The 17,189-nt window shown below is 42.8% G+C and overlaps 1 protein-coding gene across 2 annotated transcripts in view; it reads right to left on the bottom strand.

The window, feature by feature from the left end:
• The window catches only part of GCNT2 (glucosaminyl (N-acetyl) transferase 2 (I blood group)), a 126,638-nt gene that overhangs the window by 98,576 nt on the left and 10,873 nt on the right, over positions 1–17,189 (bottom strand). For both annotated transcript variants that reach the window (XM_060110020.1, XM_060110021.1), the window contains exon 2: positions 452–1,907. In XM_060110020.1, coding sequence (XP_059966003.1) covers positions 452–1,382 — 931 coding nt within the window. In that variant the 5' untranslated portion in view covers positions 1,383–1,907. The remainder of the gene's footprint in view (positions 1–451; positions 1,908–17,189) is intronic.

Below are 17,189 nucleotides of genomic sequence, written 5' to 3'. Positions count from 1 at the left end.
GAACTAGATCCCACGTGCATGCCGCAACTAAGGAGACCTGAAGCCACAACTAAGGAGCCTGCCTGCCTCAGATAAGACCTGGAGCAACCAAATAAATAATTAAATAAATATGAAAAGATAACATTAACAAAAAATAAAAGCAGAATAGCAAAAGCCGGAATGTGGAAGTGCAAAGTTCTGTTTACCTTGAGTCCCACCCCCAAAGGCCTGTCCTTCAGAGTCACAAAGACAGAGCCTTAGAACTGACATGTAAGAACTGTAACTTATGTTATATGAATTCCACTGAAACACACACACACAACAGTCTACGGGGTGTCCATTAAAGCTGGAAACATAGGTGACTATATATAATGCAATTGAAGATATTTTCAAAGTGTAAAATACACACACACACACACACACACACAATGCTTCCAGACTTTATGTAGAATGGAAATCAAGTTCCACATACCTGGAATCCTGTTAAGTGTCACCCAGAAATGTTCATCAGGAGCGTAGGTGTCCTTCGACCACCCAAGTAAATCAGTGGCCCTCTGGTCTTGGAGAACAAAATTAGCAAATTCTCTTGTAAGGGCTACATAGCTGGAGCCAAAGTAAATGGTGAGATTATGGGGAGGAGACATTTTCCTTATCCAAGTCCACAGCATGAAGGAAAACAATTGGTATTTCTGCTCCAAGTGCATATATCTGGTCCTTCGGATAATATGAGGAGGAGGAAGCACCCCTGGGGTGATGTTTTTCCCTTTAAATCCTTTCAGATACTGAACGATCTCCCTGTTGGTTTTCAGGGGGAAATCTTGCCCACAGGTGTTGATGGCGTACTTCCACGGAACCTCCGAGTCTATGAGGTCTTGCAGGCAATTCAGGTCAGCCTGGAGCCTGGAAATTCCTGCATAGACCACAGACTCCCTCTTGGAAGCCAGAAAGGCATTTGCGAAGCAGCTCAGCAGCCTTCCTACCGAATCCTTGAAAGCAGAGGTGGCTTTCTCATCCACATGAACGCAGTAGACATTTTGAGGCATGTAAATAGCCCTGAAAAGCCTCTCAAATGTATCAAAGTCTTTGTGGATGACCATGACATATGCCAAAGGGAACTCAGCTTCGTCTTTGGACAGAGGTTTCATTATGTAGTGATTCTGGGTCAAGTATTGTTGGCAAGTTTTGTTTCTCAGTGGTGTCATTGGTATATTTCCATACAAGATTTTCTTTCCTGTTATAATCATGTCACAGACTTCTGCAAGCACTGAAGAGTTTGAGATTTTTCCCGCTGGCAGGTATTTTGGCAGGACTAAATTGTTGGTATAGAGGAACAAAAGAATTATAGAAACGGCCATAAGCCCTACAATGAACTCGAATACCTTCAGCTTCATGTTTCCTACCATCTCTTCTGTGTTTGTCACTTCATATCATTGCTGAAGTCAGTCTTCAGGTCCATCCCCCGACTGCTGGGGAATCTACTCCCACTTCTTATTTTGAGCAAGAAGAGAAATACTGCCACTCACTTAAGGGACAGTGGATCAACCACAAGCTGAAGTTCTTCTCTAACGATGAAGGGATTGAGTGGATCTGAGAACATGAGCCACTGGGGCCAACGGAGCAAGAGCTGAGCAGTGTTAGGTACCTTGGTCCAGGTCCATCTCAAGTTAAGACCCTAGCAAATCTGTCACGGCTGCTGACTCAAGGTGTTCCCCCGGTGCGGAGGGGGTAGAACGTGTGTCCGTCTTGCAACGCTTTTACCCCGGAGAGGGACACCATCACCATCACTGACATCATGTTTGACCACAAGGGACGGTACATTTCTTCATCTTGGGGTCATATCAGTTGTTGTGAGGCAGGTCACCACCAGCAGTGACTGGTATTAATGTTGACAGCTCCCAGAACTGCTGAATAGCAGGGTTTCTCTTTACCTAAAGATAAAAATCAAGAATTCAGAGACGTGGGATTGGAAGGAGTCTTGCAGCTTTTTCAGACCAGCTCGCTCAAGTCACAAGTGGAGCATCTTGAAAATGAACTGTCACTGATGTTCTATCACCCTCTTGGCTCGGTTTTCTCACTGACAACCTAGGAGGTGAGCACTGACGTTACACCCACGAGATTGAAGCCCACACATGTACTGACTTGCCTGAGGGTCAATAATGAGTTCATGGTAGCATGAGGTCTCAACCCTAATAGGGTCGAGAATATGGTACCTGGAATATTCGCCCCCCCTTTTCTTGATGAGTTCGTCCCGTCCATCAGGCCCCCCGTGTGGCACCCCTTCCCTGCCCTGCCAAGTCTGGGTTAGGAGCCCTTCCACCTGTTCTACTAGCACCTGGTGCCCCTCTCTTTGCTTGTCTGTTTGCCCCACCACTAGCCTATGGAGAGCGATTTCTGTCTACTGATCACTGGGTTTTTGGCACCTCGCTGATGTTAGGCAGTCATCATTAACTTAAGTCTCGTCATTTTTCTTCCCTCTGTACCAGGGGTGGACAAAACTACAATGGGCATCACGGGTGAAGGCCAATCCGCCTGCCACATGTTTCTGTACAGCCTGTGAGCTAAGAATTGTTGTACATTTTTGAATGGCTGAAAGGAAATTTGAAGAAAAAGAATATTTCATGATACATGAAAGTCAAATTTCAGTGTGCATAAATACAATGCCATTGGAACATAGCCATTGGTTTACAGATTGTCCATAGCTGCTTTCCCATGGCAACAGCAGAGCTGGCCAGTTGTAACAGAAACCATCTGGCCACCCAAGACTAGAATATTTACTCTTTGGCTCTTGACAGAAAAGATTTCTTGATCCCTCCCCTATAATTACTGATGTCTCTGCAAACCAGTATATTTTCACCACACCAAGATGACTACTGTGGACTTGGTACAACTTTACCACTTTTTCCTGTATTTTCTGGATTTCCTCATGAATGCTAGAATGACACCCTATTTGGTAGCAGAGCACATGCTTTAAAGAGAGACTTGGAAATCTACAAACAACAAATGCTGGAGAGGGTGTGGAGAAAAGGGAACCCTCTTGCACTGTTGGTGGGAAAGTAAATTGATACAGCCACTATGGAGAACAGTATGGAGGTTCCTCAAAAAACTAAAAATAGAATTACCATATACCCAGCAATCCCACTACTAGGCATATACCCAGAGAAAACCATAATTGAAAAAGACACATGCACCCCAATGTTCATTGCAGCACTATTTACGATAGGCAGGTCATGGAAGCAACCTAAATGCCCATCAACAGACGAATGGATAAAGAAGATGTGGTACATATATACAATGGAATATTACTCAGCCGTAAAATGGAATGAAGTTGGGTCATTTGTAGAGACGTGGATGGATCTAGAGACTGTCATACAGAGTGAAGTAAGTCAGAAAGAGGAAAACAAATATCGTATATTAACGCATATATGTGGAATCTAGAAAAATGGTACAGATGGACCAGTTTGCAGGGCAGAAATAGAGACACAGATGTAGAGAACAAACGTATGGATACCAAGGAGGGAAAGCGGCAGGGGGGGTGGGGATGGTGGTGGGATGAATTGGGCAATTGGGATTGACATGTATACACTGATGTGTATAAAATGGATGACTAATAAGAACCTGCTGTATAAAAAATAAAGTAAAATTCAAAAAAAAAAGTATCATGCTCGCTTAAAAAAAGTTATTTAAAAAAAAAGAGAGAGAGAGACTTGGGTGGGTTTGGATCTTGGTTTTGCTGGTTCCTAGTGGTATGAGCTTGGGCAAGGGGTTTACTTTTCTGTTCCAGTTTTGTCATCTGTCAAATAAAGAAGATACCAGTAAGGTTGTTTGGCGGATGAATATGGGTTCATAAGTGGAATGCAATTTGCTCAGACCTTGGCACATAGAAAACTACTGACTACTAAAACTGCTAACTGCTGAGTTGCAGACGGTCACTTTTAGAGGCTCACCTGCACCTCTGGTGAGCTGGAAATTCAGAGCACGCTGCTTTGCCTGACTCCACTGTTTCTCAAACTCTGGCAAAACACGGTGCTGCCACACACTGGCCCTGTACAGCGTAGCTGGACAAGGTGGAAAATCTTGTGCATGGCAGGAAGGGAGAATTTTTGTGCCAATACAGCATTTTATTCCCCCAATAGACTGGGAGCAACTCGGAGGGAAGAACACGTCTTTGAAGACATAAGGAGGAGGGCTCAACATGGCATTTGAGCGACCCTGAAGAACTTCCCAGACCTCAAGGTCCCAACCCAACCAGCCAGCCGCGGTTTCCATAAGGACATTTAAGCTGTCTCATAAGCAAGCAAATTGTTTTTGTGAGTTATTCCAGAAAAACACCATAGCAATAACTTCTATACATCTCATTAAGTCATTGGGGGACTTCCCTGGCAGGCCAGTGGTTATGACTCCACGCTCCCAATGCCGGGGACACGGATGGTTCGATCCCTGGTTGGGAGAACTAAGATCCCGCGTGCTGTGTGGCGCAGACAGAAAAAAAAGTCATTGGAAACAATGACATTTAACGAAGGTTCTGAAAAAATGGGACAAGAGACAGGTTAGATTAGATGGAAGAAAAGCAAGCAAGGTCTGGAGCACGGAGTACTCTTGGGGATTCTTTGGAATGTTCCGGCAGGGACAGCTGAGCAGACTGTAGAGCAGATGAAGGCAGTAGGATGCACCAGGGGTTGTGTGCCATCACTTCTATTATTCATTTGCAGAATTAGATATCAGTCCTAAAAATAAAAATTTCCCCAATGTCCTAGGCACACTCACATCAAAATCAAATCATTTAATTTTTTTTTTTTTTTTTTTGTGGTACGCGGGCCTTTCACTGTTGTGGCCTCTCCCGTTGCGGAGCACAGGCTTCGGACGCGCAGGCTCAGCGACCATGGCTCACGGGCCCAGCCGCTCCGCGGCATGTGGGATCTTCCCGGACCGGGGCACGAACCTGTGTCCCCTGCATCGGCAGGCGGACTCTCAACCACTGCGCCACCAGGAAAGCCCTCAAATCATTTAATTTTAATTCTTCTCATGTAATTTGAGTATCAAATTTTTAATTCTCACTTTTTTTTTCCAGGAAAGTTAAATGGTCACATAATAGAACTGTCCAGTGACAGAACTGGGAAGAAGCTTAGAGGTCATCTCGTCACCTGCTGTCATTTTATAGAGGAAAGCAGGATGCCATTCAGAGAAGGAAACAGCCGTGAGCACCACAGCCAGGAGGGGCAACTGGTCAGGGCTGATCCAGCGCAAGGCACTGCTTCCAAAAATGTTTCCTTCCTTTCGATAAAGATTTCAGGAAACAACATTTCACAAGTGCTTCTATACGCCTATTCAACTGAAGGACAGATTACACAAGATTATCTTAACTTCATGAGATTGGTCTTCAGTTCAGTTTCTACCCTTAGAAACCTAAGCTAAAGATAATATCTGTGCTTTTAAAAGAGGCTGATAACATATTTGCACTTTGAAGTCCAGTGTGATAACACTTATTCTGGCTAGTCTTTTTTTTTTAAGTTTTGAATTTTATTTTATTTATTTTTTTATACAGTATTTGGGCTAGTCTTAGCAGGAGTAGGTAAATACATCCAAAGCCAAACAAAGACAATTTGGAAACTTTGCGACCAAAACTGACAGGTTTATTCAAAACTCTTGTTAAGGGCATCTAATTCTAATAACATTTGTATTTATGACTGTCCTCTAAATCCTTAGTTATCTTCTGTAAGTAGATTATTTCTCATAAAAACAAGAGTTAACCCAATCCATCAGCGTATTTCCAAGCACTTACCCATTGTCCCCACTATGAAGGCCATTGCTGATCTTTTCACCCCTCTTCCCCCGCACACCCCCTACTCCTGTCCTTCTGTATTTGACACATTCTTACATTTCTGTCAAATTAGCTGAATGGAAGAGTAGTTTTTAATCAGGGGCACATGCTGACCCAGGAAAATTTAACACAGAATCCCCTTCCGCTCTCTGATACCGAGATCTGAAACCTGGAAAATTCATATTCTACCCCTAATCACTGGCACTGAAGAGTTGTTAAAGCATTTTTAAAAAATTTTATTGTGGCATACAAGCATACAACATAAACGTTGCCGTCATAACCACCTTGAAGTGTGCAGTACAGTCGTGTTAACTATAGATGCATATTGTCAGCAGAGCTCCAGAACTTTCTCATCTCGCATAATGAAAATTCTCTACCCATTGAACAACAACTCCCATATCCCCTCCCCGTCCAGCCCCTGGTAACCACTGCCACCAATACTTAATCACCAAGAGCAAGGCCAGTATAACACCAGAGGCCTGTGATAACAGGAAGGAAGGACTTCTGGAATCCGAGTCGCAGCCCAGTTGGTGAGGGTCTTAGGAATCACGTGGTTGCCAGGGACAGAAACTCACCCAGACAGAAGTTCTGTCATGTTAGGTGACTTGTCTGAGGCCGCCCCACTGATAGGAGCCTGAGTGGGGATTCAAGCCCCATCTACTGGCCCCAGAGCTGGAGTCTTTGATGGCACGGAGGCACCCTGCCGCCCCCATCTCCATCCTCAGCTCATCTGTCTTAGAGCAGAATCAAGAAGGCAGAGCATCGTCTTGTTCAACCTCAGCTGGGAACGTACAAGTCTGGCAACTCAGGTTTTTTTGCTGCTCTGCACATGTGGGCCTATGACCACAAGTATGGATTTGGGGGTTACACATTGTAGAAAGTAGACAAGTTTGCAAATATAGAATCAGTGAATAATGAGGGTCAACGGTGTTTACTCAAGAGAAATCAAAGCGTGTGTTCATATATAGTCTTGGGCATGGCTGCTCAGGGCATCTTTATCTGCAACAGCAAAACATAATAATAGTAAAATAATAAATAATAAAATAATACAAATGTTCATAGACAGAGGAATGGATTAAAAAATTATCATATAGCCATATAATGGAATACTTCTCAGGATAAAAGGGAATGAACTATCTATACAAGCAACAACATGGACGAACCTCAGAATAGTCAGGCTGAAAGAAGCCACACCTCCCAAAAAGAAAGTACTTACTCTATGATTCCATTCATAGAAATATCTAGAAATCACAAACTAATCTATGGTAACAGAGAGCAAATCAGTAGTTTCCTGGGAACAGGAAGTAAAAAAGAGAGGAATTATAAAGAGACATAAGAAAACTTTGGGGGCCTAATGGATGTGTTCAGTATTTTGATTATACTGATGACTTTACAGATATATTAATGTGTCAAAATTTTTCACTTGTACATGTATGGGCAGTTTATTGTATCTCAGTGATACCTCAATAATGCTGAGGACAAATCTGACAGAAAAAAAGTGGGATATAGTAATCCAGAGAATGATTAAATATTAAAATAATGCATATTGTATTTTTCTCCTGATGCCCAAGCTATGAATGTACTGAATGATATGGAATATTTGCAAATGTGCCAGGCACTGTTCTATGCCCTTTACATACAATAAATCATTTAAAACTCATATCGACTATTCTTCATGAGAGGGATACTAATTTTTTTTTTGCTGAAGCATAGTTGATTTACAGTGTGTTAGTCTCAGGTGTGATTCAGTTATATATATATGTGTATATATATATATATATATATATATATATTCTTTTTCAGATTCTTTTCCATTATAGGTTATTCCAAGATACTTAATACAGTTCCCTGTGCTATACGGTAGGCCCTTGTTGTTTATCTATTTTACATATAGTAGTGTATATCTGTTAATCCCCAATTCCTAATTTATCCCTCCCCTCCTTTGGTGTTGGAAGCCATCCTGGAGCCATTGCATCATGACAAAGTCATGAGCAATGGAAGGTGAAACTGCAAGGCAGCGCCGTGCCAGGAAGGTGGACTACAGCTCTGTTGTTATGTTTTATGATAATAAATTTACATACAGGGGCAATTTTGGGGGAATGTTGCTCCACGTGAAAGAAAAATTCCTCTAGGACTCCCCCTCCTGAAACTACCATAGAATGGGAAGTACCCACTAAAGCCCCGGGGAAATGGGTAAAGAATTAAGAGCCTGGAACTAAGGGGATGTTTTTATGAAAAACACCCTCTAGTATGGAGTTATGGCCATGGGCCGGAGTTCCTGATGACATAGGAAATTTATTGTTCTATTATAAAGGAAGATTAATTATAAAAAAGCAAATGACTAGAGCAGAATTGATTGCTAGGATAGGGAGAAAACACTGTCTCAGTTGAAGGAAACAACAAAAAAGGGCATGCAGGGTATATTGTAAATATTTTCATGGAACCATTGTAAAAGGTTGCCCATGCAAGAAGAGAAATAGGAACAAGTAGCTCCAACTTTTACAATTAAAATAATCATATAACTGCTTGGCTTGGTTACTAAGAAATAACCTGTGATTAATGGGAACTTGGGGAAATATTTTAATAGGACATCTAGAAACTAGGGGATATTTTTTAAAAAAATCTTTATAGAATATTTTGAGGTTTGATTGTGCTAAGATTGTTTGGTCACATACCTGGTAATGTAATCAACTACAATATATAAACCTGTGATTGTAAACAATAGAAGAAGAATAAAGACATGAGAGAGAGAAAACATGCGATGCTGATACTTTAAGAAGTGTAATAGAATTATTTCCTTCACCGACACTATCCATCCCCTGGGTATCCCTGGACTCGCTGGAGCTGGACTCCGGCACTTTGGTAATTGTAAGGGCTTTTTTTTTTTTTTTTGCCGTACGCGGGCCTCTCACCGTTGTGGCCTCTCCCGTTGCGGAGCACAGGCTCCAGACGCGCAGCTCAGCGGTCATGGCTCACTGGCCCAGCCGCTCCGCGGCATGTGGGATCTTCCCGGACCGGGGCACAAACCCATGTCCCCTGTATCGGCAGGTGGACTCTCAACCACTGCGCCACCAGGGAAGCCCCGTAAGTTTGTTTTTTATGTCTGTGAGTCTATTTCTGTTTTGTAAATAAGTTCATTTGTGTCATATTTTAGATTCCACATATAAGCAATATCACATGATATTTGTCTTTCTCTGTCTGACTTACTTCACTTAGTATGAAAATCTCTAGGTCCATCCCTGTTGCTGCAAATGGGAATATTTTATTCTTTTTTATGGCTGAGTAATATTCCATTGTATATATGTACCACATCTTCTTTATCCATTCCTCTGTTGATGGACATTTAGGTTGCTTCCACGTCTTGGCTATTATTAATAGTGCTGGTATGAACATTTGAGTGCACGGATCTTTTTAAATTAAAGTTTTTATCTTTTCTGAATATATGCTCAGAAGTGGAATTGCTGGATCATATGGTAACTTTATTTTTAGTTTTTTAAGGTAACTCCATACTGTTCTCCATAGTGGCTGCATCAATTAACATTGCCACCAACAGAGGGATACTATTATTATCTTCCTTTTGCCCAAGAAAAAGCTGAGGCACTGAAAGGTTAAGTAACTGGCCCAAGGTCACACAGCTTGAAGCAGGAGAACCAAGTCTCAAAAGCAGGCAGTTTGGGGCCAGGAGCCAGGATCCATGCTCCTGAAAACTACATTATGTCATTTTCTTCTTGAAGGAAGGTAACTAACCTTTATTGAGTACCTACTGTATACCAAACATTGTGCTCAGTACTTCTGGGTTCCTTGTACAACTTAATTCTCACAATTACTCAAGAAGATAGAAGATATCATTTCATGTTTTTTAGATGAAACTGCTTAAATTCAGAGCATGTTCCACAGTGATTTCATATGTGAGCATAAACCTCATTTCGCCTGCCTCACCATCCACTTTGTTCATTGGTGTATTTCCTGTCCTTCCCTATGTCCCGTGTCCCTGATTTAATCCCTAAATCAGCTACAAGATGAGAGACACATTCTCCCTCACATAATATAAAGAAATGGCAAATTATAAACGAGGTCGGATATAGCAGAGTGATCCCGAGTTTTCAAAAAAACAAATCCAGTTACTCCCGCCTCAGGAGGTAAAGCAATTACCTCAGGTAATTCCCCACCCCTGAAGGTAGGCTGGATTTGGTAACTCACTGCCAAACAATAGCATATGGAAAGGCAAAAATTGTTACTTTAATGCGGAGAAATCTGGCAAACATGACCTTGACCAAGTGATCAAAGTTAACACCTCAGTGGCATCTTGTGGATGTCAGAGACCCTCAGGTAGGATGGGATGAGAAGGGCATTTCACCTCTGTGGTATTCTTCCCCCCAAACTCATAATCGCATTATGAACTTGAGAAAATACATCAGATACACCCTAACTGAGATCCAGTCTAGAAAACATCTGTCCAGTCTTCCTCAAAACAGTCAAGGCAAAAAAGGCAAGTTAGAAACTGTCATAGACCAGAGGTAGTAAGGACACAGGACAGCTCAGTGAATGAGGGACCACGAGCTGGATCCTGGGACAAAAAGGGACATTAATGGAAAAACTGGTGAAATCCAAATAGAGTCTGGAGTTTAGTTATTAGTAATGTATTGATGTCAATATCTAAGCTTTGACAAACATACCACAAAGGTAACGAGAGACGACACCATTAGGAGAAACGAAAACCAATGGTAGGTATATAGGAACCCTTTGTAATATCTTCGCAAGTTTTCTGTACATTTAGAATTAGTCCAAAGTAAAATGTATCTTAAAAATCGAATCAGCAGCTTTTATTCAAGCAAAAGCTGAGCTTGGACCCTTACTGTGCAGGAAGAAACACTTAGGGGTGCAGGGGTGCAGCCTGGCTTTCAGACCATCCCAGCATTGCTGTTGGAGCATCCAGTTCTGCAGCCACGATGCCAGCACGAGCCCTGAGCGCCCAAAGTGCCAACTGGCTTAAGTTTCACACTGTTAGGGGAGCTTAAACATTGACAGCTTTAATCCGCCACTAAGTGAAAAATTGACCTCAGGTCCTCTGTGTCCATAAAGAGAATATGGGTATGTGTTCTTTCATTAATTGTGGCATCCATTGATAATCAATTTGATAACATTCCAGAAGAGTTTGGGATAAGGTGAACACACACACACACACACACACACACACACACACACACGCACAATCCTATTATTGGGTTGCTGCTCTAGTAAGAAGAGCAGAGTTCTGGTTCCTGCCCTTACTGTGTAAATTTGAGCAAGATTCTGAGGTCAGAGGAACCTAGATGAAAGACAGACAGACATTCAGACACACACACACACGCACGCACACACACACCCCTATAGGTTTATCTCTGGGCAAACTCCCTCCTTCATCTTCCCTTCCTGTGTAACCCTCCCCCCAGGCATTAGTGGTACAATCTCAGAACTTTCCAGAACCCCACACCTTTGCAGTAAAATCCCAACACTGAGACTGGCTATGGAGTAAAAAACCATTAGTCATCAACATGGAGAAGAGCTGGCCTTGGGTAGCCCTGGAGCTGCCATCATGATCTCCGTCTTAGTCTGGAATGCAATCCCGAGGAGCAGTTCTAATTAGCTAACATATTTTTAAATTTTATTTATTTATTTTTATTGATTGATTGCTTGATTGATTTTGGCTGCACTGGGTCTTAGCTGCGGCACGAGGGAACTTCGTTGCGGCGTGCGAACCCTTAGTTGCGGCATGGTAACTCTTATTTGTGGCCTGCGGGATCTAGTCCTCCAACCAGGGATTGAACCCCGGCCCCCTGCATTGGGAGCGTTGAGTCTTACCCACTGGACCACCAGGGAAGTCCCCTAACTAGCTAACTAAACGGATTTGGGGGTGGTCTGCCTCGATAATTCAGACATTCATGTTGATCCAGGAGCATTCGGACTCTGGTCCCCTGCGAGCCCTGAGGGAGTGGAGAGGAGGGTACATTCCTAAAGTATGCACTGCCCGCCCCCCTACCGCAGCTCCCAGCGCCCTTTCTCTAGAACTGATGATTGTCTCTTTGCAGTGCAAATACAGTTACTGGGCAGAATGCTTGAGCAAGTTTGATCTTGCCCCAGCTTTAACCTTGCTTTGAGAAAAATGTGGTCGCTTACATTTCTCCCTCTTAAAATTGCTCAGAGACTGGCTCCCACCTCTTGGGTCTAGGCGGCCCCATGAATCCTGTCTCACCCTCTCTCCTCGGATCAAACTCAGTGACTTGGGAAAGAAGTGTCACCAAAGGCTCTTAAAGGCTCATCAGGCCTATTCTCTGTTGTTTTTATTTCTGGAAGCATTTATTTCCCATAAATATCAGGTCAAAAAGGAGCTCGGCTGACATTTGCGATGATAAAGGGGCTAAGCCTGGCTCTGAACCCTGGGCTTCTGCTGCCCCAGCTGGCTCCGCGGAGCCTCCCAAGGGCTGGAAAGCTTAGGAGCTGCATGGAAAAACCGGGTAGTCAGAGGTCAGTGCCTATTTTTGTAAAGAGGGCAAGAAGGTGGCGCCAAGGATTACAGTTTCTCTCGCAGCCCATTGAGCGCCTGGCAGGAAACGCGGCGAACGCAACAGTTCCCCGAATCCCAGTGAGCAGCTAGAGAAGTCTGCTCTGATTTGTACTCCATTAGTACAAATCTCCAACATTTTATTTCGTTTGGGTCTTGCTTTGAGAGAGTTCTTGAAAGGAAAATAATGGACAGATCCCTCCCTGGAGGGTGAATCTGTGGGAGAATTAGGAAGAAGCTCTTTGACTTTGCCTTGGTGATGATGGAGAGAGGGCACACAGATAGTGTGTACATGTCACAGGTCTGTTTTTATTTGTATTACTTATTGGGATTAGTGTCCAGAGGAGCCATTCTCACTGATACCTAAAGTCAGTGCCCAGATGCTGTGGTCCTTGAAAGCTCAGGGCCAGGGATGATTGTCTGGGTTTCTACTTATCCCCCTCAGGACTTGTTCAGAGCTGGGCAGCAGGGAACAGACAGACCTGGGTTTAAATCCCATCTCTGGCCCTCGTAAGCTGTGTTCTTTGGAACAAACTGTTAATATCTTTAGTCTTCATTTACTCTGTGTATCAGTCAGGGTTCTCCAGAGAAACAGAACCAGTAGAGGCTCTCTCTCTTCTCTGTCTCTTTCTCTCTCAATAGATCGATATCAAGAGACATTGATTTATTTTAAGGAATTGGCTCACATGATTGTGGAGGTTAGAAAGACAGCAACCTGTGGGGTAGACTCTCAGGCTGAAGATACAGCTGAGAGTTGATAAGAAATTCAGGCAAGAGTTGAACTGCAGTCTTAAGTCTGAATTCCCCCAGGGCAGCAGGTAGGAAACTCAGCAGGGTTTCTGTGTTGCTGTGAGGCAGAAGTGCTTCTTCTGGAAACCTCAGTCTTTTTTTTTTAACTAAAAAAATTCTTTTTTTCAGCAGGTTCTTATTAGTTATCCATTTTATACATATTAGTGTATATATGTCAATCCCAATCTCCCAGTTCATCCCACCACCCGCCCCCACCCTTGCCACTTTCCCCCCTTGGTGTCCCTATGTTTGTTCTCTACATCTATGTCTCTATTTCTACCCTGCAAACCGGTAGAAACCTCAGTCTTTACTCTTGAGGCCTTCAACTGACTGGACGCAGCCCATCCACAGTATGAAGGATAATTTCCATTAAGCAAAGTCAATTGATTTAATTATGTCAGTAATCAATCCCATCTATAAATCCTTTCACAGCAACATCCAAACTGGGTTTGATCAAGTAATTGGGCACCAGAGCCTAGCCATGCTGACCTCTGAAATCAACCATCACACTCTGTAAAGTGTGAACAATAATCTTTACTCCTTCAGAGGGTCCTTGTAAGAATTGAATAATTGCATGGAAAGCCTCTACCGTGTCCTGCACATAGTGGATGCTGGGAAAGAGATGAATACAATTATTATCTTCATCTCTAATTTAAATGATTTTAAATGAGAAGTTAGCCTAAAGCAGTAAAATTGTATGATCTTTCAGACAATTCTGGTGAGAATTCCAACTCTACCTTCTGATGATGTAGCCTTAGGCAAGACATTCTTTCCCCTCTGAGCTTCCATCCTTTCTTCTGAGAAACAGGGATTAAATGACTATTGTGCAAGGCTGCTGGAGGTTTCAGAGAATGCATGTGCAATGCATGGTACACAGTGCCTGCCACACAGCTGTCACTATGGTTGTGATTATTGACATTATTGTCATGGCATTATTGGGCACCTACTACTCCTGTGCTAAAGCCCATGTCAGAGGCATTTCAGGAGAGCCACATGGTGAGTATGGTTCACAAGCAACTCTACCTGAAGCACTCATTGTAAAAATAAAAACGGTACAGTGGCAGGTAACACATAGATCTTGCCATGGGCTGGGCCCTAGTCTGAGTGCTTTATAGGTGTGACTCACTTCATCTTTACAGCACTGTTGTGAATTAGATGCTTTCCTGTTACTTACTTTGCAGAAGAGGAAACTGACTCACAGAGATGTTAAGTGACTTGCTGAGGTCACATGGTGGTGGCAGCAGTGGGGATGCAATTCAAACCCGCGCGGATCGAAGACGGTGTCCACTCTCCTTACTGCTCTTCTGTACTCAGCATCACGTTGGAAATGATTAGCTTAGGAAATCAGAGCTCATGTCCTGTGGTCTCTTTGAATTACTTTCTGGAGTCCTTCAAAAGCTGAAGGGAGACATGTTTGTCTGATTTCTAAAATCATTCATTCCTTTATTTATTCACTCATTTGCTCTTTTCACAAGAGCACAGTGTGAGTCCAGAGCCTCTCCTTAGGAAATGTCTCCAATACAACCCAGGTGAACGAACAAAGTAGAGGGGCTTGGGTAAGTAGCATCCAAAGGGGCGAGCCTGGACAGACGGCTGCAGTGGGAAACCCAGTAGCTGGGGATGTCCCCACAAGAAACTTTGGGTCTAGAAAGGTTGGATAGAAATATTAACTTAGACAAACGTTCCGCCCTTCTGATAAACCAAGAGACTTGCTGGTAAGCGCCTGGTGGATTAATAAACACTGGACAGCTTGGGTTCTGTGCCTGCCTTGGCCAGGCTTGCCCTGCGATGGCCCTGCTGCCTTCTCTTCTTGACACGTGTCCACAGGTGAACAGTAATCCACGCTTACCACTGGCGTCATTAAGAACACACAGAGAGAGCATCCTCCCGGCACAAGCTACTAGGTAGGACAGCACCCCACTTTTCCGCGGGACCAGGGCAGCAGGCAGTGTGTGCCAGTCCTGCCCTCTCTGTCCTGACACCTGAGGCAGTGTGCTGTGCTGGCTAAGAGTGTAGGTTTTGAGGACAAACACATGTGGCTTCAAATCCTTGTTCTTTTACATCTTCACTGTGAACTTGGGCAAGGGGTATGCCCTCTCTCAGTCTTAGTTTCATCATCTCTTGGAGAAAGACTGTTTTGGATGAAACTGTGTTCCACCCAAATTCATACGTTGAATCATTATGTGATGAGACAGAGGTGCTAGCCAGAGCTCCAATGGCAATCATATTGCAATACATAAATGTATCAAATCACCATATTGTGCACCTTAAACTTACACAACGTTATGTGCCAAATGTATTGATATTTCAATTGAAAAAAACGACCTCTGCTTACTAGTGATTTGAAGGCCCATAGCTCAGGTTCTACATCTATTTTTTTTAATATAAAAAAAAGCAAACAGATAAACATCTGACCCTCTTCCTTGAGAGAATGGGGTATAGAAATTGTAGGATGTGAAAACAATGTCCCCTTTACCCCCTGTTTTGCCCCAAATCTGAACAGGTAATCTTGAGACATGGGCCAACAAGAGTGAGGTAGGTGGTGGGAAAAAAGAGTTGCCTTACGCTTGCTGGGAACAATTACTCCCCAGACACTGAGGGTGTTTTCTCAACAAAAGGAATTGGTGTGCGAACTTTGGCTGGAAGTTCTACCAGGAACTTGCAGCAAGAGCAGGTAGGAAGCATCTGTAGGATTCTCTATGTATAGTATCATGTCATCTGCAAACAGTGACAACTTTACTTCTTCTTTTCCGATTTGGATTCCTTTTATTTCTTTTTCTTCTCTGATTGCTGTGGCTAAAACTTCCAAAACTATGTTGAATAATAGTGGTGAGAGTGGGCAAACTTGTCTTGTTCCTGATCTTAGAGGAAACGGTTTCAGTCTTTCACCATTGAGGACGATGTCGGCTGTGGGTTTGTCATATATGGCCTTTATTATGTTGAGGAAAGTTCCCTCTATGCCTACTTTCTGCAGGGTTTTTATCATAAATGGGTGTTGAATTTTGTCGAAAGCTTTCTCTGCATCTGTTGAGATGATCATATGGTTTTTCTCCTTCACTTTGTTAATATGGTGTATCACATTGATTGATTTGCATATATTGAAGAATCCTTGCTTTCCTGGAATAAACCCCATACTACAAAGCTACAGTAATCAAGACAGTATGGTACTGGCACAAAAACAGAAATATAGATCAATGGAATAGGACAGAAAGCCCAGAGGTAAACTCACGCACCTATGGTCAACTAATCTACGACTAAGGAGGCAAGGATATACAATGGAGAAAAGACAGTCTCTTCAATAAGTGGTGCTGGGAAAACTGGACAGGTACATGTAAAAGTATGAGATTAGAACTCTCCCTAACACCATACACAAAAATAAACTCAAAATGGATTAAAGACCTAAATGTAAGGCCAGAAACTATCAAACTCTTAGAGGAAAACATAGGCAGAACACTCTATGACATAAATCACAGCAAGATCCTTTTTGACCCACCTCCTAGAGAAATGGAAATAGAAACAAAAATAAACAAATGGGACCTAATAAAACTTCAAAGCTTTTGCACAGCAAAGGAAACCATAAACAAGACCAAAAGACAACCCTCAGATTGGGAGAAAATATTTGCAAATGAAGCAACTGACAAAGGATTAATCTCCAAAATTTACAAGCAGCTCATGCAGCTCAATAACAAAAAAACAAACAACCCAGTCCAAAAATGGGCCGAAGACTTAAATAGACATTTCTCCAAAGAAGATATACACATTGCCAACAAACACATGAAAGGATGCTCAACATCACTAATCATTAGAGAAATGCAAATCAAAACTACAATGAGATATCATCTCACACCGGTCAGAATGGCCATCATCAAAAAATCTAGAAACAGTAAATGTTGGAGATGGTGTGGAGAAAAGGGAACACTCTTGCACTGCTGGGGAGAATGTAAATAGATACAGCCACTATGGAGGACAGTATGGAGGTTCCTTAAAAAACTGCAAATAGAATTACCAAATGACCCAGCAATCCCACTACTGGGCATATACCCTGAGAAAACCATAATTCAA

Source organism: Mesoplodon densirostris, chromosome 10 (genome assembly GCF_025265405.1).
Source record: "Mesoplodon densirostris isolate mMesDen1 chromosome 10, mMesDen1 primary haplotype, whole genome shotgun sequence".
NCBI classification, from domain to species: Eukaryota; Metazoa; Chordata; class Mammalia; order Artiodactyla; family Ziphiidae; genus Mesoplodon; species Mesoplodon densirostris.
This window is presented reverse-complemented; position numbering and strand designations above follow the sequence as displayed.